This window comes from Euprymna scolopes, chromosome 1 (genome assembly GCF_053919585.1).
Source record: "Euprymna scolopes isolate OS-2025 chromosome 1, ASM5391958v1, whole genome shotgun sequence".
Lineage (NCBI taxonomy): Eukaryota > Metazoa > Mollusca > Cephalopoda > Sepiida > Sepiolidae > Euprymna > Euprymna scolopes.
In genome coordinates this window covers 99200084-99227065 of record NC_136482.1, presented here as the reverse complement: position 1 = coordinate 99227065, position 26982 = coordinate 99200084, and the positions used below count along the sequence as shown (strand labels likewise).

At 34.5% G+C, this 26982-nt stretch overlaps 1 protein-coding gene across 2 annotated transcripts in view; it reads left to right on the top strand.

Moving 5' to 3' along the window:
- Nucleotides 1–24054, top strand: part of LOC145257792 (ATPase WRNIP1-like) — a 45847-nt gene extending 21793 nt beyond the window's left edge. For both annotated transcript variants that reach the window (XM_080115691.1, XM_080115698.1), the window contains 4 exons: nt 1438–1593; nt 10660–10739; nt 17616–17781; nt 23429–24054. In XM_080115691.1, the coding sequence (XP_079971817.1) occupies nt 1438–1593; nt 10660–10739; nt 17616–17781; nt 23429–23523 (497 nt within the window). In that variant the 3' untranslated portion in view covers nt 23524–24054. The remainder of the gene's footprint in view (nt 1–1437; nt 1594–10659; nt 10740–17615; nt 17782–23428) is intronic.
- Nucleotides 24055–26982: the final 2928 nt, after the last annotated feature.

Genomic DNA, 26982 nt, shown 5'->3' with positions numbered 1-26982 from the left:
CAATAGGTGTTAGATGGAATAGATTCAGGCCCAGAAAACAGCAATTTTTCCCTCTTTGCCAGAAATATCACTTTTGGAGCGTGAGGATTAAAGGACAAAATAAGGGAAGCAAAAGTTATGTGGCTGTGGAAAGTAAACCCAAAATCCACTTTCTGCTCTCCTTAATTTTGATTAAAATTAGAATAAGGATTTATAAACATGCTTTAATAACACTTGTTAATTAAAAATTTTGTAAGAGACATAAAAGTGGTGCAAAACTGTTCTTTTTTGAGGCGTTAATTTTACCCATCCTGATCATTCTAATATATATATATATATATATATATATAGAGAGAGAGAGAGAGAGAGAAAAGTTCTGTAACGATTCACAGCCCATATATGTATAAATTTGCTACAGTACCATGATAAAATTATATTTTATTACATTCAGTTTCAATTTCTGCTGTACACTCTTTAACCCTTATCCTTGAGTGGCCTCTTGGCCTTGATGATGTGGTGATGCCTATGTAAAAAAAAAAAAAAAAAAAAAAGCTTCTGGGTTTGACTTTTACTCCTGATCTGAAATGGGACACATACATCAAGTCTGTGACCAAGGTCGCTGGGAAAATGGTCGGATCCTTCTACCGCTCCAAAAGATATCTCACTAATGATGCAATTCTCTATCTATATAAAAGCCAAGTACGTCCAAGGATGGAGTACTGCTGCCACATCTGGGTAGGAGCTGCTAAAACAGCCTATCCTGCCTTGACAAAATAGACTTCGTGGCTTGGTGGGGGATGCCCTTTTCTCTTCCCTGCAACCTTTTTCCCACAGAAGAGAGTTGCGAGCCTGTCTTTGTTTTATCGTTATTTCCATGGCAAGAGCTCGTCTGAGCTCCATTCTCTGGTCCCCCCCTCGCCAATCTTTCACAAAAAACATGTGACTAACTGAAATCACTGTCAATAATTTTCCCCACTCTTTATCTGTGCCTAAATCAAAACGTAGATTCCATGAACAAAGCTTCTTTTTTAGAACTGCATGCCTGTGGAACTCTCTGCCGCTTGCCTATTTCCCTCCCGACTTCAACTTGGATGTCTTCAAGTTCAACACATGAACCGCCCCCTTAAGTAATGACACTTTATCAAATCTCCAATACTAACTATTACTACGATACTATCCCATTGATTACTGTACACACACACACACACACACACACAATAACCCCTATCCCTGAGTGGCTTCTGGGCCTTGATAGGTGGTGACCTCCATGTAAAAAAAAAAAAAAAAAAAACTTTAGTCTGACTTTTTATTAGGTGTTTAACAAGTTATTTATGATTTGCTTTGTTATAAATGAAAAGTATAATGAAATAAGTGTTAAAATTTAGAAATTGAAAATTAAAAAATTTATATCAATTTAACCATAAAGAACGTTGATATGTTTTTTTTGTTTTTTTTTAGGTGATGAACATTACAACTGTGCATCAGCTCTCCAAAAGTCTATTCGTGGTTCTGATGCAAATGCTTCCCTGTACTGGTTAGCTCGAATGCTTGAGGGGGGAGAAGATCCACGTTATGTTGCACGACGTCTTGTGGTTACAGCAGCTGAAGATATTGGTAAGTTTCATTTTCCTCTTCACAATTGGCCACTTAAGGTTATGGCTTATCGTTATTGTGGTCAATTCATTTGGTTACTGGTGGAATATCCAGCTAAGTGCTGTTATTAGTGATGACATCATTAGAAGATGCACTATTCTTTATATAAGCCTGTATTTAGCGATGCTGAGAGTGATCTTACTTATGCTTCAAATACCATATTATTTTTGAATAGTCAGGGTTTATTTGAAAGGTGAAGTATACTCATGTTAGGTTGTTCTGACAAAATGTTGTACAGACTGATCAAAGATGTTTGAAGATGGTGTCTAGTAGGCATTCAAACTCTATTCTGCCTGGTATATTATGAATTTTGTTAAATTAATTTGGTTCCATATGGATTAAATTAAGTGTTTTTATTAAATGAAAAAGGGAACTTTAGTTTAAATATAGATAAAATAAACCAGAATGTGTTAAAACAAGGCTGCTATTCTCTCACTTATTATATGATGGTATGGTCTCTTCTAAAGTTAGTTTGTTCATAAACTCCTCCTATCTTTGGAGATAGACTCCCATAACCTTCTCAAAACTGTCTATAATTATATAAGCTAAAAGAGTTTTAAGAAGTCAAAATTTAGAAAATCTGGCTTAATTGGTGTCTAATAACTGAAATTTGTGGCATATTTATTAATTGATGTCTAATACCTATTGTGAAAATTTGACAAAATTGGTGATATTTGGATTTTAACAAAGATCTTTCACCTCCTCTTTATGTTACAAGACAAAAGCCCTTTTCTTGTAAGTAAGAAAAACATTAGATAAGTAAAAATGAGATTAGGATAGACCGAGATCCGAACCTTGTATGCAAGGTTCGGGAATAGATTCAGAAAGGAATTTCGTATTGTTCAGTTTCACATAAAATAGGTAGATATATTGTTGTAAAAGGAATTTTAATTGTTCAATTCTTTTTATGAAAACTGAATTAAAATAAGGTCAGTTGGAGAAGAATGAACAATAGCAATTTAAAAACATATTAAAAAATAAGTTGGGTCGAAAAATAGGTTAGTAAGAATTCTTTGTTTGCAGAAATGGTTTAGAAAAATGTGCTAACCACGCATGTTCAGGCCACGTGGGTCGATCACGTTTTTGGACACATATGACATCATGGCAGAAATGAATTCTGAATATAGGAGCTAGAGTCGAAGATGAGTTAGACAGAGTTGGAGGAGAAGATAGGAGACAGAGCTGACATGGTCAGATGAGGGTCCCTTTGGAAGCGAGGGAGAAAGTTTTAAACATGTAGAAATAACTTTGAATTCCTGGATGTCATCATCATTTCGACCGGTCAAATGCAATAAAAGAACATCATCATATTTTTGTAACTGCCATCTTCGTGTCATCTTTTTACAACAAAGGTAATGTGTAATCATCTTTAATGAACTTTGAATAACTCATCTTAATTAATGTCTCTCTCCATCATGAGTAATGATTATCCTCTCCTTCTGTGTTATAAAAACTGATCACTCCCTCCCTCCTCTCTACGATATATGTTTAAGAAACCACAGACTGTATAAATGTCGAATGACTTCTCTCCCTCATCAGCACCGTCTCTTTATGAATGTCCCCATCATATATCCTTTAAATATGAACACCCAACTATACAACATTTACTCCCTTTGCATTAAACTAGATATAGCCCATATTACCTATCCTTACACCTAGTAGCTGTGTTCCAAAATTTGTAATGTTTGGCTTAGTTAGTTTATGAGTGAATCTTATGCATAGAAATATATATATTCTAGCAGTTCAGCACGGCTTTGTACTGTTCATAACTTTATGTGCATATGTGTACATATATATATATATATATATATATATATATATATATATATATTAAAAAGTTTGACTCCTATCCATATAACCTACATCTAAAATTTCAAGTGTTTAAACCCAAAATTCGCGGAGGAGTTTGGAGAGTCTGCAAAGGTCAACTCTTTCAACTTTGACCTCTTGGCAGCCAAATTTTTTCCCAAAAACTAATTAATACCCTTTATGTAAAATTTCAAATGTTTAGACTCTAAATTAGTAAAATTTCAAATGTTTAGACTCTAAATTGTAAAATTTCAAATGTTTAGACTCTAAATTAGCTAAATAATTTGCTAGAGACCGCAAAGATTAAATCTTTTGAAGTTTGTGGCAGCCAAATTTTCGGTCAAAAACTGATTAAAAAACTTGCCCTATGTTTGAATACACTTTATGTAAAATTTCCAATGTTTAGACCAAAAATTGGAGTAATTTGGTAGAGACTGCAGAGGTAAAAATGTTTTTACCTTTGACTCTAATTTTGACCTTGATCTAATTTTATTGTTTTGGGCTCAAGTCAAATTAAAAAGTTTGATCCATGTCCAAGTAACCTACATCTAAAATTTTAAGTGTTTTTTTGTTTTGTTTTTTTACATAGGCATCTCCACTTATCAAGGCGAAGAGGCCACTCGAGGATAAGGATTGAAGAGTGTACCGTAGAAATTGGACAATATAGTAATCGTTAGTAATGGAAGTTCGGTAAATTTGTTAACTTATATCGAATGGCTCGTTAAAAACTTGTTTACATTAGGCTTGAAGACAACTATATTGTAGTCAGCTGGAAAGCAGGAAAACGGAAGACAATTCTATAGGCGTGCAGTTCTAAGAAAGAAGCTTTGTTCATGGAATCTACGTTTAGGCACAGATAAAGAGTGGGGGAAATTATTGATAGTGTTTTCTGCTAGACGGGTGTTTCTTGTGAAAGTTTGGTGAGGGAGTACCATAGATTGGAGCTCAGCCGAGCACTTGCCATGAAAATAATGAAAATAATGATAAAGCAGAGATAAGCTCGCAACATCTCTTCTGTAAGAAAGAGGTTACAGGGAAGAGAAAAGGACATCCCCTACGAGGCTACGAAATCTATTTTGAACTCTATCAAAGCAGGATAAGTCCTTTCTAGCAGCTCCTGCCCAAATGTGGCAACAGTACTCCATCGTTGGACGTACCTGGCTCTTATATAGATAGAGAATTGCATCAGCAGTGAGATATCTACTGGATCGATAGAAGGATCCCACCATTTTTCCAGCGGCCTTGGCAACGGATTTAATGTATGTGTTCCATTTTTAAGATCAGAAGTAAAGGTCAAGCCTAGAAGCCCTGACGCTCGTCAAAACATGCGGCCTCCCCAAGACGAGAACCATTTATTTCAATTGATGCCAGATGAGGATTAGAGCATTGATGATGTAAAGATAAAAGCTTGATTTTAGATGCATTAAAAGTAACAAGCCACCTCTTTCTCCATTGTACCACTTGCTCAAGATCAGAGGAGAGAGAATCAGAGAGAACTTGGTCGTTTACGGTCTTAGATGTAATACCAAAGATAGTAGTGTCATCAGCATAAATGTCAACGAATGATGTAAGGATGTGATTTGGAAGATCATTAATGTAGATCAGGAAGAGAGTTGGACCCAGAATGGACCCCTGACGGACTCTGGCATTAATATTGAGAGCTTCTGATTTCTGCCCATCAACCACTACTCTTATGAACCTATCAGAGAGAAATGATTTAATAATTGAGAAGACATTTCCAGCTATACCGTAGCTGGAGATCTTGTGAAGTAAATCTTTATGCCATATTCTATCAAAGGCGTTTGATATGTCAAGAACAATTGCCCTAGAAAGGTAGCCTCCGTCAAGAGATTTGCTAATCCTATGAGATATAACTGTAAGCACACATCTGCTGATTCCAGCAACTTACTCATGATGTACAGGAGACTTATTGGCCTGTACTGAGAGGAAGATGACCGATCACCTGAATTCTTAAATACAGAACATACTGAGAAGATTTTCCAGGTTGATGTAAAGCAATTCTCCTCCAGACAACGTTTTGTAAGGATGGTGGCTAGTTCTGTTAGTTAGTTGAAGATTTTTGAGTACTATAATTGGAATACCATCAGGGCTGGTTGCTTTTCTAGAATCAAGGTTTTTGATTAGCTTGGCAACATCACATACAGATATTTGTATAACACGTAGCATGTTTTCTGATACAGGAGGAAATATTGGAGGTTGGCGGCCTTGATCGCAAAGGGCAGAGTTAGCTGCAAAGTTCTTGGCAAAGTGTTTGGCTTTGTCTGATGCTGACGAGATTACCTCAGGTCCATTGATGATAGTTGGGATAGAGCACACGCTTCTGTTCAGAATTCTGTTTGCTATTTGCCAAAACTGGTGGAAACAAGCTGCTGCTCAGCTACTTTGGACTTGACGGACTGAGCATACAACTCTCTTGCATTTTTTAATACTTTTTTACAGTGGTTGCAGTCTACATTAGAAGTTGGAGATCCGGGTTTAATCGTGTATTTTTTATTGAAACTTTTCATGATGGAATTTTGGGATTTGTGGACTAGGTCGACATACTTGTTTGAAGCAGGACAGAGAGGGAAAGTAAGAGAAATAGAAATGGAGAAATATTTTTTTTTTTGTAGCACATGTAAAGTTAAAGCCGTAACAATTACCCACTAATATGGCATCGAGAGGCCCCACCAAAAGCTACTGCATGGTCCAGAATTCATTCACCAAATGGCAATACAGCAGCCCCAGTACTTTGCACCTGCTGATAGGACAGCCTCCTTAGTGGTTAATCCAAGGTTCAGATTCCTGACTATCAGGCAGATAACGTCAGCCCAGATAAGACATTTACCTCCAGCACCCTTGCTAGTGACATGGCTACAAGGATAGACATAGAAACAGAAAGTTTCCAACATCTCTGGCGGCTGTTCACACAAAATACTGCCAACCTAGAATACAGCTTTTTCTTCTCCCTTTGTCAGAAAAATCACTCATTAAAATATGAGGACTGAGTGACAAATAAAGAGAAGCGAGAGTAACAGGAGCTGCCAATAACGCATCCACAATGCATTGTCTACTCTCCATTTCAAAAAATTTTTTTTAAATATTAAGTATTGTACTTAAAAGTCCATTTGGCATGTTTAAGGGAAGGTATGGTGAAAGATTCCCCTCTCATTAACTGAAAATGAATATAATTGCCTAATCTATTTATTCTATCAATTTGGAACATATAAACAACATTTATGGACAAAAAAATCTATTATAAAAAAATAAAACAATATATCTTCCAAATGAATTTGCCAGATAGAATCGGCACATTTTTCCACAAGAAAACCATTTACACAATTAATAAAACAATGAAATAAAGATAAAGATTAAAAAATGAAATAAATATAATATTGCATCTAAAAAAGAAATATTACAAATTCATAACTTAACTGCTATAATACATCCTGTGACTGCAAATAAGAATTGATTTTGCTTGAAATAAAATTCAGCGTTTCCATTTTTGAAAAGAAAATGGTCATAACATGATATAGCTCGCTACTTGGACAAGCATCTTCTTTTATAAGTAGAGTAGTAACGTGTGGACGGGGGGGGGGATAAGAGAATAGCATTTTCTATTTGATTGTGAGAATTAGGAGTGGATGGAGTAAGTTTAAGGAGTTTCTGCCATTACTAACAAGCAGAGCATTATTACCATTATCGACTAAATGAATAGTCTCAGGTATGTGTACACATAGTCTATACATATATACAAATAGTCTTATCAGGTATGTGATGATGTATAGAAGTGAAATCGCACCTGTGAGGGCTGAGGACATCTGTCGCATGGAGAGAAATGATACGACAACAATATGTGTAATTTGAGTCTTAAAAACAGGATTAAATCTGATGAACTCAGAGGTTAATTAAATCTGGACGATATAGAGAGGTGTGTGTGTGTACACAGTTGATTTTGATGGTATGGTCACATTGAAGGAATATATGAGAGTTCTTTGTTTAGTAGATGAAGAACAGTTGAGATAGCAGGGTCAGTTTTTTTTTATCTTTGTAATGCAACAGATTATAGTAGATATTAATGAGAAAATGGAATCTCAAGAATGCTTCCTATTAAATTTTCTACTTATACAGATGCAGCTGGTACCACAACACGTAACTTCTCTCATTCCATATCACAGATGGTTATGTTTCCAACTCGTTTCCCAGACCAGCAAGAACAACATGCATCACTCCTAGATCTGTTTCTGACCATAGTTCCCGATGACTGTGTAACGTATGTCCACAGCCCTCTTGGGAACGCCGATCATGCAGTGGTAATTGTTGAAATCACCCTAAACTCTAGAGCTAAAACTGAAGAGCCATTGCTCAAAACGAGATATTATAAAAAGGCTGACTGGGAAGCCATCAGGGACCTCATCAGGGACGCTCCATGGCAAAATATCTTCTCACTTTCTGCTGAACAGTTCGCAATTGAGACCACTGAATGGTTCAAAGTGGCAATTGAAGTACATGTTCCCACACGCAAATTCTATAGCAAACTCCACTCTCCCCAATGGTTCACTTCAACTTGTGCAGCTGCCATAGCGCAAAAGCAGCATGCGTACCGCAAATTTAACCGACATAAGTCCAGTTCAAACAGACAGAAGTACATAGAAGCCAGAAATAACTGTAAGAAAGAAATAGTGACAGCTAAGAGAGTATTTACTGAAACCACCCAAAAACGCATCGAAGCACAAATTAGGAACCTGAGACTTCTGGAAAATCTACAACAGTGTAGTAAATAATGGGAAATCAACAATTCCCCCACTATCCAACAATATGAGGTTGTTTGCTCTGAAAATGAGAAGGCTAACATGTTTGCCAGACAGTTTGCCTCCAACTCCACACTGGACTCTGCTAACCACCCCCTCCCTGACTTTCCTTTGTGGACAGATGCCACACTAGACGATCTGAAAATCACCCCTGCTCACGTGCATGCTATCATAAGAAAGTTTGACACTGCAAAAGCATGTGGACCTGATCTCATCCCGGCTGTGCTATTAAAGAAGTGTGCCGCCGAAGTAGCTCCAGTTCTCTCCAAACTTTACAGCAAATGCCTTAATGAATCTTGCTTTCCTGCCTGCTGGAAAACTGCTTCTGTAGTGCCAGTTTTCAAGAATTCTGGCGAAAGAACTGACCCAGTAAATTATCGCCTCATTAGTCTCCTCCCACTTTTCGACAAAATATTTGAGACCATAATTAATCAAGCTCTAGTCTATCACCTTACAGATGCTAAACTTCTGACTGACCAACAATATGGATTTAGGCAAGCCCTTTCCACAACAGACATCCTAACTGTAATCTCAGAACGTATATACCAGTCACTGGACAAAGCAGGGGAGGGTAGAGCAGTAGCTCTAGATATATCTAAGGCTTTTGACAGGGTATGGCATGAGGGTCTTCTCAAGAAAATCAGATCATACGGCATCACTGGAAGCATACATAATATAATTAGATCCTTCTTAGATAAGAGAAAAATCCAGGTTGTCCTTGACAGTCGTACATCTAAAGAATATGATATAAATGCAGGAGTGCCTCAGGGGTCTATCCTTGGACCTCTGTTATTCCTAATATTCATAAATGACCTCCCTGACAAAATTGTCTGTGAGATGGGTATGTATGCTGACAACACCACACTCTATAACAGACACGACAGGAAAACAAATGAACACTTATCTAGAGAAATGGCAGAAACACTAGAGGAAGACCTCCGATCCATAGTGGAATGGAGACAAAAATGGTTGGTCACCTTCACTGCTGCCAAGACTAAACTTGTTTCCTTCAATAATTCAATAATTACAAGAAACCTTCCCTACCGCCAATAGCAATGGCCAATGACTTTTTATCTGAAAGTACATCTTTTAAACTCCTTGGCCTAACGTTCACAGGAAACATGAGTTGAGAACATTGCCAAAGAAGGTGGGTTCTCTCTACCATGCTAGAAAGCTATTAACGCCTGAAAGTATCCTATACCTCTATAAGGCCACCATTCGCCCATGTATGGTGTATTGTTGTCATATTTGGGCTGGTACATCTTCCACTAGTCTCTCGCTCCTAGACAAGGTTCAAAAGAGAGTCGGCAATCCGATAGGTCCTGAACTCTCAGCTAGACTTCAACCTCTGTCACATCGACAAAATGTTGCATCCCTCTGCCTGTCCTACAACTACTTTAACGATGAATGCTCCAATGAACTGCAAGCACTTGTGCCCCCTAGATGTAAATGCCCCCGACAAGCAGCTAAATCCCACCCCTTCACAGTAGAGATTCCTAGATGTAAGAGAGCCTTCTACTCCAGTAGTTTCTTCCCAGAACAGCTAGACTTTGGAATTCCCTTCTGGGTCCCTGCTTCCCCGACTGTACCGACATGCAAAAGTTCAAGGATAACATTGAACCGACATCTTGCTGCCCAACTTCCTACACAATACCCCTGATTCTTATGTCCCTGATAGTAGCCCCCTACAACAAAGTGGCAATGTGCCTTGTTTGGGGTGAAAATGCAATAATAAAAAAAAAATTTTTTAATTTGGTGGACAAGTATTTTTGTGGTCTATAAGTGTCCAAATGACAAAGCAGAAAGAAAGTGTCAATTATAACAGGTGTACTAAAAATACACACCGGTTCAGATTAGATAACTGAAGTTAAACAACATTGAAGCTGGTCAATATTAAAATGAGTGACCATTTGATAATTATGGCTATGACAACAGAATATTCCCATCACTGCTCTAACTCCCGAGCATATATCAATCGAGAACCACATCACTCTATATAAAACTATATAAGATATCGAGAGTCAAAACAATGATCCAAAATTAGTGGAGGAGTTTGGTAGAGTTTTCAAAGGTCAAATCGTTGAACTTTAACCCTTTGGCAGCCAAATTTCTGGCCCGAAACCAATTAAAAAGATTTTCCCAAATCTCAATACCCCTTATGTCAAATCTTGAGTCTGTAGACTGAAAATTGACAGAGTAATTTGGTCGGGAAATGTACACACACACACACACACGCAATTTCACTTTTGGAGATATATAGATACACATGCCCAAGTTGATAATAAATTCTAATGAATTCTGAAAAATTATGTAGTTCAGTATGCAGAAAAAGTATTGGATTGCTTGCAAAATAATGAAGTAAACAAAAAGAACTTTAAATTATTTATGTAATTTTTATTCTTTTCAGGTCTAGCAGATCCTTTGGCATTAAACCAAGCAGTTTCTGCTTACCAAGCTTGTACATTTATTGGAATGCCCGAGTGTGATGTAAGTGATTCTCTGCTCAATTTAATTATTTTAAAATATATTTTAAGTACATATGTATCACAAGATGCCACACAAAAGAAGATATGGTGAAAGAAAGAATTTACCTTGAAAGAAAAAAAGCAATACTTTTTTTTTTTTGTGCATATTTATTTACTAATGTATCGTAAAATTGATTTTATTTTTTACTTTTTAATTTGCTAATGATTTTCTTGTTTTGTTTATAAACATATAGTAGTATGAAAATATATTTATGACAAGTAAACTATACAGAAACATTTGTTTTATTCCTGTTGGAAATCATCAGCTAATTACATGAATATACAGTGTGGTTGTTGTTATATTTAACTAGTGCTTGTTTTAGTTTCTAACCAACCAGATTCATTAGTTTTATTACTCCTTACCAACATTTATTTTCATCAGCCAATGGGTGTCAATAACTTTATTTGAGAAGAGTTTTAGCACTTTCCATCTTTAAATGAGTCAAATTAACAAAAGATGACCTTACTACTATTATTAAACTTTGCTAACCTATTGAACACTGTGAAGAGAAATGAAACAGGAGAGAGAGAGAGAGAAAGACATGGGGATTTTGTTCATCTGTGAGTGACTATACTCTGAGATTTTCCGGCATAATCTTTCTTTTAACCATATCTTCTTTTAAACTACTTTAAAAGCTTTTTATGTGATATCTTTTTTATATGGCACATATGTACATTAAACATATTGAAAGTATACATAATATATTATAATATTACTAAGAGAATACCTGTAAAATTGACTCCATTTTTGCACCAATTTAGGTTTTCTTACAAAGATTAAAATCAAGATATAATGATGTTAAATCTTATGTCTAGAATCTTTATTCTAATCTTTAACATTTAAAGCTTTAGTTTAAGGGGTCTTAAGAAATGTAAATTCAGGTAATCTTGCTTTATTGGTGTTTAGTGCCGAGAGTTCAAATTTAATGCGAATCTGAAATATCTTATTTTTCAAATGAAGGTTATACCCATGTTATGCCCTATAAAAACCCTTTAAAATACTCAAAAATAAACTTAAAATAGTTGAATATTGATGAATTGAGGTTTAGTGTCTATTGTTAAAATTTCACAAGAATTAGAGGTATCTGAATTTTCACGAAGGGCTTCCACAGCCTTTTTACCCCCTTTGAATAACACTAAATTAAATTAAATATAACCCACACTTATATTTAGATTGTTTAGAAATGGATTCTGTACATACAAATATATAAACATGTCAACATACCTAAATTTATAAAAATACAGATGATGTGTATATACATGAAATAGTAAATCATATAGTAAAACAATAATATTCTATTTTATAACCTACCAGAAAAATATCTGTTTTTGGATATGTTCATTTTATACTATAAATATTTATTTGTTAACAATTTAACGAATCATTTATTTGTTAACAATTTAACGAATTTAATCTTGTTAAATATTTCACATCCAAGTCTACCTAAATGGTGCACTTCTTAAATATTAGATAACCTACAAATTAATTTTGCAAAAACAAAACAATAGTAAGAACACAAGAAACTTCTAAAGAAAGTTAACTAAGAAATAGATTAAAAGACAATCATTTTAAACTAAGGTAAATCTGTTTTCTTCTAGCAATTCTAATTCACCTTCCTTTAAATTATCGATATTAGCCACATTTTAAAAAATATGTTTAAAAAAATCTCTAAAAAATATACTTGCATTTGAAACATGAAGTTTTTATTTTCATTTTTGTCATAAGTTGAGTTTTGTGGAGTCAAATGGCTGTGTTAGTGGGGATGTGAATTAAGTTTGATCTTGTGTTTATGACGTGAAGCAAGTTTTGTGAACTCCATTTTAGTCTGTCATTTGTAATTTGGGGTCAGGTTTACAACAGCTATGTCAGTAGTGCCTTGTGAATTCTGGGCTCCCATTAATTCTGTCATCTGAAGATGCAGAGCAATTACATGAGTGTGATACTATGGATACTCCCCCCTCCCTCTCGTCACCTGAGCTAAAACCCCAGGGAACATTAGGAAGCGATTCATAAAAAAAAAAGGAAAAGTTGTCACAAGTAAAAAAAAAAAAAAAAATAAGCCATGAACCAGAACAATGATAGGAAATGATTCACCAAAGCAGTGGGATGAATAATCAACTAGGAGTGACTGATAGGGTGATCATGGAAGTAGTCAGTTTCTATTAATCAGAAGTGGTGGTAACTAAAACAAAAGACCAGACATAGGATTTCCAATCCTGAGTCAATATATTCATAAGTGTTGAGTTAGTTTACAAGAGTTTTTCATTTGATAACAATACTTTGTGGATTCTAGTAATTCACGCAGACCCGAGATGAGCTGACTTTAATTAAACAACACTGATAGCCTCAACAGACAAATTATCTCAGTTGGATTTTAGTTGATATACTGAAGCTTAACTAAGATGTGAACATTAGCACAAACGAATATTAGCATAAACCCGGATCTCCAACTTCTAATGTAGACCCCCCACTGCCATGTTTCCTTCTCGAACATCAGGGGTCTACTTTTTAACCTTCAATTACAGGAGACTAAACCAGACATATTATTTCTAAGTGAAACTGGCATTAGACAGACTATTTCCCTAGATGAGTTCATAATTAAAGGATACTCTAATTTAACTTCCAAATATGACCCCTAAGATCGTCATGGGCATGGAATATGTGCCTATATAAAAGATGGCTTTCTATGTGGTAGGGACATCTCCAGAGATGATCCTAACTTACCCTATATGTACTTCCGGGATTGCATTTGCTCAAACTACAGCATTTATATTTGCTCTCTATTGCCCTCACAACAGCGGAGTTACTATCTTTAAAAGCATATCTGAGAAAATTGACCACATCCTATTCAGCTAATATTCATGTCTGTGGAGACTTCAATGTTCACAATGTGGAATAGTTAACTCACTCAAACAAGACCGATGATGATGAGGAGAGGTTCTGTCATGATTTCTCCATTGCTTATGATCTCACTCAGATTGTTCACGAACCCACTGACAGCCGTATGCAATTCTCCTAGACCTTTTGCTCACAACATGCCCTGAACTGGGTACAGTTTTTGTTCTGTCTCCACTTGGATCTTCCGACCACTCTGTTGTATTAAGATAAAAATGAAATGTAATAAGTCCTCAAATGTACTTCTCCATCGTAGAGTATATCAATACTCAATGGCTGACTGGGATAGCTTCCGTACTTTTAAATCAGATCTACCTCTGCATTCCATGTTTAAAAAGGATGTGTCCTCTATAGTATCAGACCTGACGGAATGGTTAATTGTAGGTATAGACCGTTTCATACCCCCGTAAAAAATTCCAGCAAAAACCTAACAGCCCTGGTTCTCTCCAGAATAATATGCTGCTGCCATTGCGCACAGAAATCACTTTTTCCATTGCTTCCAACATAATAGATGTACTGAGACTAAAGCTGCTTTCAGGACTGCCAGCAACCACTGTAAAAAAGTGTTAAAAAATGCAAGAGAGTTGTATGCTCAGTCCGTCAAATCCAAAGTAGCTGAGCAGCGGCGTGGTTCCCACCAGTTTTAGCAAATAGCAAACAGAATCCTGAACAGAAGCATGTGTTCTATCCCAACTATCATAAATGGACCTGAGGTAATCTCGTCAGCATCAGATAAAGCCAAACTCTTTGCCAAGAACTTTGCAGGTTATTCTACCCTTTGCGACCAAGGCCGCCAACCCCCAATATTTCCTCCTGTATCAGAAAACAGGCTATGTGATATACAAATATCTGTACATGATGTTGCCAAGCTAATCAAAAACCTTGATTCTAGTAAAGCAACTGGCCCTAATGGTATTCCAATTATAGTACTCAAAAGACTTCAACCAGAACTAGCGCCCATCCTTACAAAACTGTTTAAACGTTGTCTTAAGGAGAATTGCTTCCCATTTCCCTGAAAAATCTTCTCAGTATGCTCTGTATTTAAGAATTCTCAGTACAGGCCAATAAGTCTCCTGTACGTCATGAGTAAGTTGCTGGAATCTGTGTTAAAGTAATCAACCAGCTCAGCAAAATAACCTTCTTAGTGACACACAATGTTTTCCGTTCTGCTAGATCCACAGCAGATGTGCTTACAGTTATATCCCATAGGATTAGCAAATCTCTTGACGGAGGCTACCTTTCTAGGGCAATTGCTCTTGACATATCAAACGCCTTTGGCATAAAGATTTACTTCACAAGATCTCAAGCTACGGTATAGCTGGAAATGTCTTCTCAGTTACTAAATCATTTCTCTCTGATAGGTTTATAAGAGTAGTGGTTGATGGGCAGAAATCAGAAGCTCACAGTATTAATGCTGGAGTCTATCAGGGGTCCATCCTGGGTTCAACTCTCTTCCTGATCTACATTAATGGTCTTCCAAATCACATCCTTACATCATTCATAGACATTTAGTCTGATGATACTTGTTTCTATGGTTGCACATCTAAGACCGTAAACACTAAGTTCTTTCCGATTCTCTCTCCTCTGATCTTGAGCAAGTGGTACAATGGAGAAAGAGGTGGCTTGTTACTTTAATGCATCTAAAACCAAGCTTCTATCTTTACATCATCAACGCTCTGATCCCCATCTGGCATCAATTGAACTGAATGGTTCTCATCTTGGGAAGGCCTCATGTTTTGACAAGCTTCTGGGCTTGATCTTTACTCCTGATCTTAAAAATGGAACACATACATTAAATCCGTTGCCAAGGCCGCTGGAAAAATGGTGGGATCCTTCTATTGATCCAGTAGATATCTTACTGCTGATGCAATTCTCTGTCTATATAAGAGCTAGGTACGTCCAACGATGGTGTACTGTTGCCACATCTGGGCAGGAGCTGCTAGAAAGGACTTATCCTGCTTTGATAGAGTTCAAAATAGACTGGCAAGTGCTCGGCTGAGCTCCAATCTATGGTACCCCCCTCGCCAAACTTTCACAAGAAACACCCGTCTAGCAGAAAACACTATCAATAATTTCCCCCACTCTTTATCTGTGTATAACGTAGATTCTATGAACAAAGCTTCTTTCTTAGAACAGCATGCCTATGGAATTGTCTTCCGTTTTCCTGTTTTCCAGCTGACTACAATATGATTGTCTTCAAGTCTAACGTAAACAAGTTTTTGATGAGCTGTTCGATATAAGTTAACAAATTTACCGAATTTCCATTACTAACGATTACTATATTGTCCAATTTCTACTGTACACTCTTTAACCCTTATCCTTGATTGGCCTCTTGGCCTTGATAAGTGGAGATGCTTATGTAAAAAAAACAAAAAAAAAAAAAACTTGGGATCAACGATTGTGTGGAGGGACGCATATGGCTTTACATGACTATGGTTTAGTGGATCACGACAGCAGATCTTACTCCCTGCTGTTAGTGTCGAAGATGCCCAAATTTAAGCAAATAAACATTTGTAATATGAACCTGTATTTTTTAGTTTTCTATAAATCTAAATCTGCTAAAAATATCAAGAAAATATTACTTTTGAAAGCTCATTAGGATTCTAAGTTTTAAGATAAAATTTATGACTACATGACATACTTATAAGCCCATTGATCATAACCATTAACACTATTGGCTCCACTTTGATTTCATTAAAAAATTTATAAACTGAAATGTTTCTGATTTTTGAGATAATGATTGATAGTTCATATTATTCAAACTACTGTTCTCATCTTGAACATTATTTTCACAATGTTTCGGTCGGTATAACCTCAGATCTTCTTCAGATGTATCTTGTCAAACTCGAGAATCTTTCTGTTAAACTTGGGAATCTGCATGAAATTTTTATTTAATCAACATGCTCTCATTTCGTTAGCCATGACAAAGTAGAAGTTCTAAGTAATTTGCAATTGTATTTTGAGTATCACCTGCACTGAGGATTGAACCTTCAACTTCAAGAAGAATGCAACCGACAACTGAATTTTACCAAGTGCTTTATCTGTTATGTCATGAGCCCTTGCAAAACTTAAATCTTTCATAACTAAAAGCCATAAGTCTTTTTACTCTGGCGTGTATTTAGGCGGAATTTATTTCACTATTCTTTATATGAAGCTTACCTTTTTTTTCCTAATTCTTTTGTCTCCAAACAAAGTTTGTAATGAACGAATTAAAAAAAAGTCATTTTTGTAAAAATAATTCTGACCTAAATAAATTCTTTTCTTGAAGAAATTAACTCAAATGACATTTTATTGTTCTTAACATGTTGCAGTGATCACCCTTGAAAAATAGTGACAAACTAGAATTAAATACTGATTTTGTAGGAAGAAATGTATCGATGACGTAAATTAAAAACCAAACTGACTTTATTTTATGTATTAGATTTTAAAAAAGATAATCTTTCGTATTCAATAATTTAATGGACTATATAACAAAAATGCATGATATAACATTTATTTAAACAGAACAGGAAGAATGTAAACAATTTTTTTTTAATTAAATTATTTTTTATTGTTGCGTACTTATGCAGAATATGGACCATGCTATTTTTTAGATAGAATTTAAGTCCAATTCAATTTTTACAGTATTTCTTTATTATTGAATTGTTAGATGAATGTACAGAGTAGTTACAAAACGCTCTCCCCTCCTCATGTTAAGAATGCGATCTTAAATAATGCATAAATTATTTCCGCACAGTCCATATTCTGCATAAGTATCTTTTCGTTTTAAATATTAAAGTTAGTAAAACAAAATACTATGTTCATTTTTTTTAAAAATTAAATTACAACTATTTTGATATTTTTGTAATAAAAAAATCAACTGAGCTCACCACATCTATCAATAAAATAATAAAAGAATATTTTTGCAATTTCTCTATTTTTTTTAATGATTTCTCATTTTAGTTAATCCTTGCCCAGTGTGCTGTTTATTTAGCTCGAGCCCCCAAGTCGATTGAATCATATTCCGCATACAAAAATGCCAAACAATGTGTGCATCAGCATAAAGGACCCTTACCCCCAGTACCATTGCACCTGAGAAATGCACCCACAAAATTGATGAAATCTCTTGGTAAGTATTTTGAAGAAACACATTCATCTAAGACAGGAGGTCCCAACCTTATTTTGAATTTTGATTGTGGAGACTCTGAAAGCTATGTTTTTGTTCTGTAAACCCGCTATATGCATATATATATATATTTTTTTTTTAATCAAATATTTGTTTCTACGTTAGTAATCGATTTTGTTATATTTATAGCATAAATTCCAACGAAAATAGAATTTTTTTTTGTGGGCCTCCATAAAGCTCCTGTGAACCCCAGTTGGAAATCCCTAATCTAAGGATTTACAAAGAAGTATCACCGATCTTCACTTAGAATGTTTTTCCTCTAATCTTAAAAAAATGAACCATGAATTCCACTTTTTTTAAATCCAGAAATGAGTTCTCTGATTTTTAGTCGAAATCCACCCCTTTTTTTTTTCTGAATAAGAAAAGTTTAATTTCTGCCAACTTGCTAGAGCTTTACCTCCTTATATTTTTGTTGTTATTTGGCTGGATTTTATTTATTTTTGTTTTCCCTGTATTTTTTCTCTTTTTCTATCTCTACCTTGCTTTTCCATCTTGTAACAGTTCTTTCTGCAAACTAAAAATGTTAACTTTGCCATGAAGGCTATGATTTCAAATAACTTTTGATGGGGTAGACAGGTTGGATGATTTTTGTTTCATCAAAGAATGACTTCTTATTTTGTTTTGCGTATTCAATATCTCTCCCTTAATTTTTTTTTTCTCGTTTACTTTCTTGATATTTTACTAATTAAACATTTTTGCTAATTATTTAAAATATGTTTTTACTATTTATCACTAGTACATCATCCAAGTTGGTTTTTTTTTACTGCCCACACACACACATAGGTGTACTGAGCCAGTCAACAATTTATAAAGTGCTATTACCTTAACGTACCAAGTTCCTATATTGTGACTTGACTGGAGGAGGCTCTTACATTCGTGAAATGAAGGCTTTAATTAACTGACCAATCATAAAATAGAAAATGTGAAATGATTTGTTAGCCAATCAGAATAGTTGGCTAAAGTAAAAAGTCTTCATAAATAAAAAAAATAACTTTTGAAGGATTTTTGAGAGAGTTAGAAATTGGTGACTGATCAATAACAGGAGTGAAAAAACACTAAAAGTAATGTTACATTGTGACACCAGTGTTATATTGTTACTTCTGGCACCAAATATATGTTGTAAACTTCTGACACCAGTAGTTATATCATCGTCACAAGGTATTGTATCTCAATATATAATACCTGATAACAACAGTCATAATAACAAATTTAGTGTATGATAGCAAGAAAGACAGACAGAGTATTAAGTTATTTATTGAAAGAAATAAAATGGTTGAAAATGTCTCTTATTGATAAGAAGTTTCCAAAAAGAAAATAACAAAGTCCTTGTTATTAAGGTTTGTTAGAGTGAAAATAATTAGAAATGTCTCTTGTTGACAGGATGTTCTAAGATGAAGAAAATATTAAAGTTGTGAATAATTTTAAATGTCTCTTGTTAGGATTTCCAAGAAGAAAATAACAAAGTCTTTGTTATTAAGGTTTGTTGTTGCCATCTGTGGGCGAACAGCCTCTGCTACTATGAGGAGGAAAGGGCGAAGACATTCAAGTTTGCTGCTGCTGTTAGAGAAAAAGTAATCTATACTGTGATACTATAAAGTGGACCTGAGATGGACTTTAGTCACTAAGTGCTGAGAGATGGGGCAATAGACAAAGGGATGGGAAACAATAGATAGGAAGTAACAAACAATGAATCTCTAGGTATTTTTAGATCGAGCTTTTTAGAGTTGACATGACAGTAGAAACTTACAGATTAAACAGGGAAGGGCAGCTTCCGGTAGCTGGGGTGGGGGGTTGGGTGTGGGGCGACCTCAGATACCAACATAGAGGAGACAGTTAGTTGATAACTAGATGCCCGTCGAGGCAGATGGGAGTTGGACAGTTTTAGAATTGACTGTGAAACAGAAATAGTGACGAACATAACATCGATAGAACGGGGAGAAGAGACACACACACTCACAAGTCCAATAGTCAATTTATATGTGAACATTGGCGTTAGTGTTTTTCCTTTCTTTGTTCCACAATTTATTATATTTCTACTTTTGTGAAACCTCGTGTGTTCCCATCGACAGTCGCCGAGAAAATGACGATCCGACCATAAGAGAATTAGTGAAACGAAAAATCCACGATACATGACGTTGGGAGTCGGCGATCTGTCGGGGCAGTGCACGTCAGGTCACAATACGAGTCATTGCATCTGCTTCCGCTACCACTGCTGCTCAGCTCACATGGCGAGCTCTTATATATTTATGCACGTGGACGTAGTTGTAGACACATTTTTCATGTGTGAACAATAGGAACTTTTGTTGTCAGATGTGTCATAAGAATACGTAAGAAAATGTTCGTTTCTCTGATTCCGCGTTTGTTTTATTTCTATTTAAACTGTGACCTGATGTGCGCGGCCCCGACAGATCACCGACTCCCAACGTCGTGTATCATGGATTTTTCGTTCGACTATTCCTCTTATGGTCGGATCGTTATTTTCTCGTTGGCGACTGTCGATGGAAACACGAGGTTTCACAAAAGTAGAATTATAATAAATCGTGGAACAAAGAAAGGAAAAAAACAAACGTTCACATATAATTGACTGTTGGACTTGTGAGTGTGTGTGTGAGTGTGTGTCTTCTCCCCATTCTATTGATGTTACGTTCGTCACTATTTCTGTTTCACAGTCAACTCTAAAACTGTCCAACTCCCATCCGCCGCGATGGGCATCTAGTTGTCAACTGTCTCCTCTATGTTGGTATCTGAGGTCGCCCACCTCACTCCACCCGGCTACCAGTAGCTGACCTTCCCTGTTTTATCTGTAGGTTTCTACTGTCATGTCAACTCTAAAATACCTAGAGATTCATTGTTTGTTACTTCCTATCTATTGTTTCCTATTCCTTTGTCTATTGCCTCCCCTCTAAGCACTTAGTGACTCAAGTCCACTTTATAGTATCACAAAACCTGGTGTGTCTGTGAATGAATTTAGATTAAGTTTGTCACTTGAAGTCCTTTTTATAAATATTTTATCACATATTTTTGTATTTTATCTGTCGAAATCTCCTTTCTCTCTTTTAGTGTAGCTATTTCCTTGGGCAATGTGTTTTGCCTGATAATTCTTTGCTATAATGAACTGTGTATCATAGTGGATGGATGGGTATTAAAAAGCAGTTTCTGATAAATTAATGTGTCATTAAGAATCGCTCAAATATCGTAGTTAAGCACAGGTTGGTGCCATTGTTGCTTATGTATTGACGCTGTCATATCAATCGCTGCTCCTGATGTTTGGGTATCTTTGCTCCTGCTGATGCAATCTGTGTTTTGTTTATATGTAGTTATAAGCTTGATGGAGATCTTATATTTCTCAATATAACAGTAAGAATTTTCTAATTCAACTTTCCCTCAAAAACAAAGTATAAAGAAAACTTTGAAGTTTTTTTTAACTAAGACTTGGCACCAATTATAGTCTTCAATTCATCTTTTCTCCTCAATGCGATAAATATAATTTTTTTTGTACTTATTATTTTTACACAACTGTGTTCCAATAAATATAGTATTCTTCACAGTAAGTTTTTCTTGTTTTGGACTTACCCAAGTCTTAAACTAAGTTGTATCAAATACCAAAGTTTTATAGATCTTTTAAGCATAACATAAATGATTGACAGAGCAATCAGTCAGAAAGCATGTGGTCATCGCCATACCACGGGTTCTGTGAATGTGTTCAGTCATACATGCATATTACAAACAGCTGGGCTGTGAGGGGAAAAATATCTGACACTAGATTTGATCACCCTTAAATGAGATACCATTTTAAAAGAAGTAATCATCTCTTAAAATGAGGTCTCATACTAAGGAAGCGAACCATTTGAGATCACAAATAAGTTATATCCACTTCAGCTGATAAACCCTCTAATCAGATAGTTTTCATATTCAGTGATTAAACAGTTGATTATTCTCAAATGATTTTTGTCTGGTCCAAACAGAACTACGATTTTGATATTTATATATATTCAAGCAAAACAGGCAGTCAGGAGATTGTTGGTTTCTGCCTGTCTTATGGAAAGATAGGCTTTTGTGCCTTGTACTAATGGACTGCTTATGTTAGGTTGAAACATGTTTCGATTTGGCCTGGCTCAAAATAGTGTCAGGATTTAAATAAATGGTCTCTTGTTTTGTAATTAGTTAAACTTGACTGTCAGTCTAATTGCAAGTCTGTTGTTTTGTAGAGAAACCAAGTGACATTATAAACGTCTCAAAATAAAAACAGTGATACTTATTTTAAAACTCAAAGTTATAACTTTATTTGGAAGAAAAATCCATTTGTTACACAGCAGTTCCTGAGACCACATGATTGACGCTACAGCCAATTTCGAAATCAAACATAAAATTAAGACGGAGACAATAAGCACATGATCACGGTCTGTGCAGTGAATACACACAAACACAACTTCACACTTTTGCCGTTCATGTGTCATGTTTCTACTAAAATTTGTGAAAAATTGATTGTATGGGTTTTACATAATCCTGTTAACATAAAAAAAAACTAATAAATATGAGTGTTATTTGCACAACATTTCGGTTTATGCAACCTCTGACCTTCTGAAGGTGTATAAGCTGTCATGTTTTGAAATTGTGCAAATAACATTCAAGATGAAAACAGTAGTTCGATTGATACAAACGATCATTCCTCATCTCAAAAAATCAGTACTGTAATACATACGAGCTTAAACAATACCTCGAATAATGGGTGGAGTTCATAAAGAAAAAAATTTGAGCACAAAGTAAAACAATATGGCTATGGCACTTGAATTTTCTTTTAATAAATTTTAAAAAATTTCATTTGTAAAAATATTAACTGTTTTAGTGATCAACCACATTTTTGGATGACTATTCTTCACAATGTTTTGGTCAATGTATTCTCCAACCTTCTTCAGTCGCATCTTTTCGAATGTACAAATCTTCCACAAATTCTATAGGCATGTGGTGCAACTGATAATGGTGTTGATTAATAATCAATTTTAAGTTCTAGTCTTCTGGAGGTTTATGGTTCAGTCCTTACTATCAGTGATAATAATTAAGAATAATATGATTAACACATCTACCTGGTCATGGTTGATGGAATGAGAACTATCTGCACCTATGAATTAAATAAAGGGTTCAGTTCAAAATTATGTTTCTGAATTTGAGATAAAGGATTATAATCATGATGGCTCTTTCTGACTTTTGATTTCTGTTGTCGATTTGGCTAAATAATTGAACACATTCAAGCGGACAAGAAAACTATTCTTATATGGAGAAAGAGGGGTGCTTCCATGTTATCTGAGAGAAGGATAATAGACCATATCTTGCATGTCATAGTTGCCCCATTTGCAGAGCAGAAACCGGAAGTCAAAAGGAGTCAAACCAGAAGTCAAAAGGAGCAGACAATCTTGACTATAATCACATAAAGATTCCCAAGTTTGAAAAGATGCAGTTGACAAGTCAGAGAATACTTTGGCTGATATATTGTGAAAATAATAGCCAAGATGAAAATAGTAGTTTGAATAATCTCAATTTTCAATCCGCATCTAAAAAATTCTGAAAAATTAACATTTTTTTTTCTTTATAGATTATGGCAAGGATTACATCTACACTCGTAATGATCCATCAGCTAAACAGACATTCCTTCCAGATGAACTTTTAGATGTGGATTTCTTTACTTAAAGTGGCATCTTCTATTATCTATATCCCATTGATTTCACTTATATTTTGAAACCATTCGTATCGATGAGGTAAATTTTAAATATGCCTTCCTGTTTAGTGCATAATGAAAAATGTTTTACTTTCTCATTTTAAGACTCTTTTATTGCTTAATATGATTGTTGCATAGCACAACTCAAAATTTAAATTACCAAAATCAAGTAAAATATTTGACACAAAGATACATATTACACACAATGCTATGTAAAAAACAAAAAAAAACACTATTCCACTAACCAGCATTATTTTATATATAAGATTAGACTCATTAAAATGTTACTGTTAAGAGAAGTCTGAAGTTATTATTGCTAACATCTTCATATAGGGTTATAAATATCTGCTTAAATGCTTTTTTTGCAAATTTTTCTTGTTTTTTTTTTTTTTCAAATTTTTCAACATGAAAGAAAAATTTGTTTGAATCTAATCTATAATAAACCAGTTAGGATATTTGTTTGTTTTTTTGTCATTTAAAACAATAAAAAAATTATTTCAGAATTGCATAATGTTGAATAAATTAATCCTTTCCTATATTGGAAACATTTTCCAAAAATATGGTTAAACATTATATATTTATTTAATGATCTATCTTTATTTGTTTCTTGTTTTATTCATTTGTTTTTTTTTTTTCAGTTTCATGACTTGAATGCACCAAACATTGATGTTGTTGTGTTTTTTTTTTTTTTTTTTTTTTCAAAAAACAATTTTTCACTACAAAACAGCCAAACCAAACACCATTAATAAATATCTGAATATATAAAGAACTTGATGCAGAAAACCTTTTTTCAAAATTACCAGATTCGTCATTAAATAACCTGAAAAGGCTTGATATACCGTAAAACAAAGCAACCAAACAAAACAATTTGTTTTTAACTTCTATCATGCAAACAGTTGCATAAAATTGCCTTGTGAATTCTAAACTTATTTAAACTTACAACCTGGGCATAAAATGAGTGGTTGATCAATGACAATTAGGTTTTAATAATGATTACATTTTACATTGCCGATAGACTGACAATTGCTATTTTCTGCTAACACTTCAATTATGAGTCTTAGTGCTTATTTAGAATTACACTTTAAAAAAATTATATAGAAAAAACTTTATGATGTATGTACTCATCAGAGAAGAAAAATATCATTCTAATAATCCTTTTTTTAAGAAAATCAAATTTTATGATTTTTTAGCGATTAAAAAGCTTTATTTGGAATACAAAATCTCTTTAGTCGAAATGAGTTGTCATCCTTGAATTTTAACACATTCAAAAAATATGGTGGCTCCCATCTCATTTTCTCATAAAATTTGATTTAACTAGTTAAAGAAAAACTTACTTGATCATTTTGTGATTTTTGGAATATGACATCTTTGTTCCATAACGAGTACATACATCTGAAGATTTTTCTCCATTATTTTTTTTTAATTAGGTGTAATTCTAAATAACCACCAAAGTCTCTGCTGCAGCAAAGTTTTAAATGATGTGAGCATGCAATTTGCCACCCAAAGCGAGTATTAATTTGTGACATAATCCTTAACACCTTTTATGTAGACAATATTGGTGGACAACTGAGAATTTGAATAACAACCATCGAAGAGGACTTGGCCAAGCTCTTAGTCTAAATGTGGCCAGTCTTTAGCGGTGGAATTGTGATTGGTTAACCATCTTTGGTAACTTTGCTTAGAACCCCATGCATGGTTTGGAATATAGTGCAGGTCATGAAAGAAGCTGGCTCAACCTGATCATGGTGAATGCCATTACAGCAATAACAAAGTTACTTTATCCTTAAATGAGGACTATGTATATATTGTCATCATCAGCCAGGGAGGCAGATGTTTTGTTGATTTATTTATGGGAGGCTAGTATATTCATGAAGAAGTACAACTAGGAGTTTAACTTAGAATATATTTAATTTACTTAACTATTTGAGTTCCCTTTCCTTAGCTAGGCATTGTTTTTGTTTGGCTCATTCCCATCAAAATTTACATTGTTTATCTCTTCCCTGATTCTCACAGCAATTCTTTTTAATCTTAGATCTTTCCTATGTCATTTGATTAAGCTAAACAATTTTACTCCATGTACGAAGCCTCAATTAACTCCAAGATTATTCTGCATTAATCATACCATATAAACCATTGCATCTGGTGATTCATATCTGTACTACAATTGATAATGTTACTGCTAAGTAATTTGCAACAACTAGAGGAATACTCGTCCCAGGATTGGTAAAATTCCACAAACAAAACAGCTTGATACGAGTTTTGTATCCTTAAAAAGATTAGAACCAAGAAATAATGAAACGAAACCTTATTTCTAGAATCTTCATACAAATTTTGATCTAGACTGTATGCCAATCTGTATGCCAATCTTAAAAACAGCAAAAAAAAAAATAAAAAAATAAATAAATAAATAAATAATAGTGTCATTAACCAAAGAGAAGGGGGAGAGAGAGAGAGAGCAAGAAATAGTCAGCCACCCTCTTCCTCCTTTTCACTTGTCAGTAAGAATTTTTGCAAGTGATGTTTTCACTAAGTTATCCCTTTTAAAAAATTAAATAGTTTTAATTACTGTTAGTATTAACAGAACTATTGCACATATATAGACAAATAAGACAATAAAATTAGATATAAATAACATCAAACATTAATTTATTAACTGGTTAAAAAATACATGTACAAATTAGTTATTTCAATAACTGTCCTTAGATTACTCGTCTCTACTATATATAAAAAGGAAAAAAAATTCTGCAATGTATTTATTAGGTTTAAAAAAAATTGTGACAGACTGACAAATGGACAAGATCTCTACATATGTTAAATAGGCTAGACTGTATGCCAACCTTAGCTGGACAAAGGAAAACTCTAGGATAACATCTGAAATCTGAGGTATACCTGTGATATTCTCTAGAAAGATATTTGGTTGTGATTGAGTCTGAAGAAGGATGGTCCCTTCCAAGCTATACCACTGCAAACAAACTTTTGTTTATGCCACTTTGTTTTTGTTTAAATCGTGCCTTTCCTTTTTCTTAGATAAAATCTTAATTGCCTATGTTTCTGTTATTTTCCTCATCTCCCCTTCCTTTAAAACATCTCCATATAAATATTGCTGTTCAACTCTTAAACTGATAATAAAAATTAGTAAAAGATGAAAATTTGCACCAAGAATTATTACAACTCTGATCCTTAGACAAGGACAATAATTTGAAAGAAATCGGTTCAGATATAAACAAACAGGCTGAGGGACTACTTTGTTTATCTCTCAAAACCATTTTTTGTAGTGAACAGGAGAAACCATGTAGCCATAACATCCATGCTAACCCAGAAGAAATGGATAATTTTATCTCATATTAAGATAGAGATTTGAAAAGTTTCCAGTACAAAGATAAGATCACTGTTTAAATTTATTTATAGTAACTAAAAATATAATTAAAAAA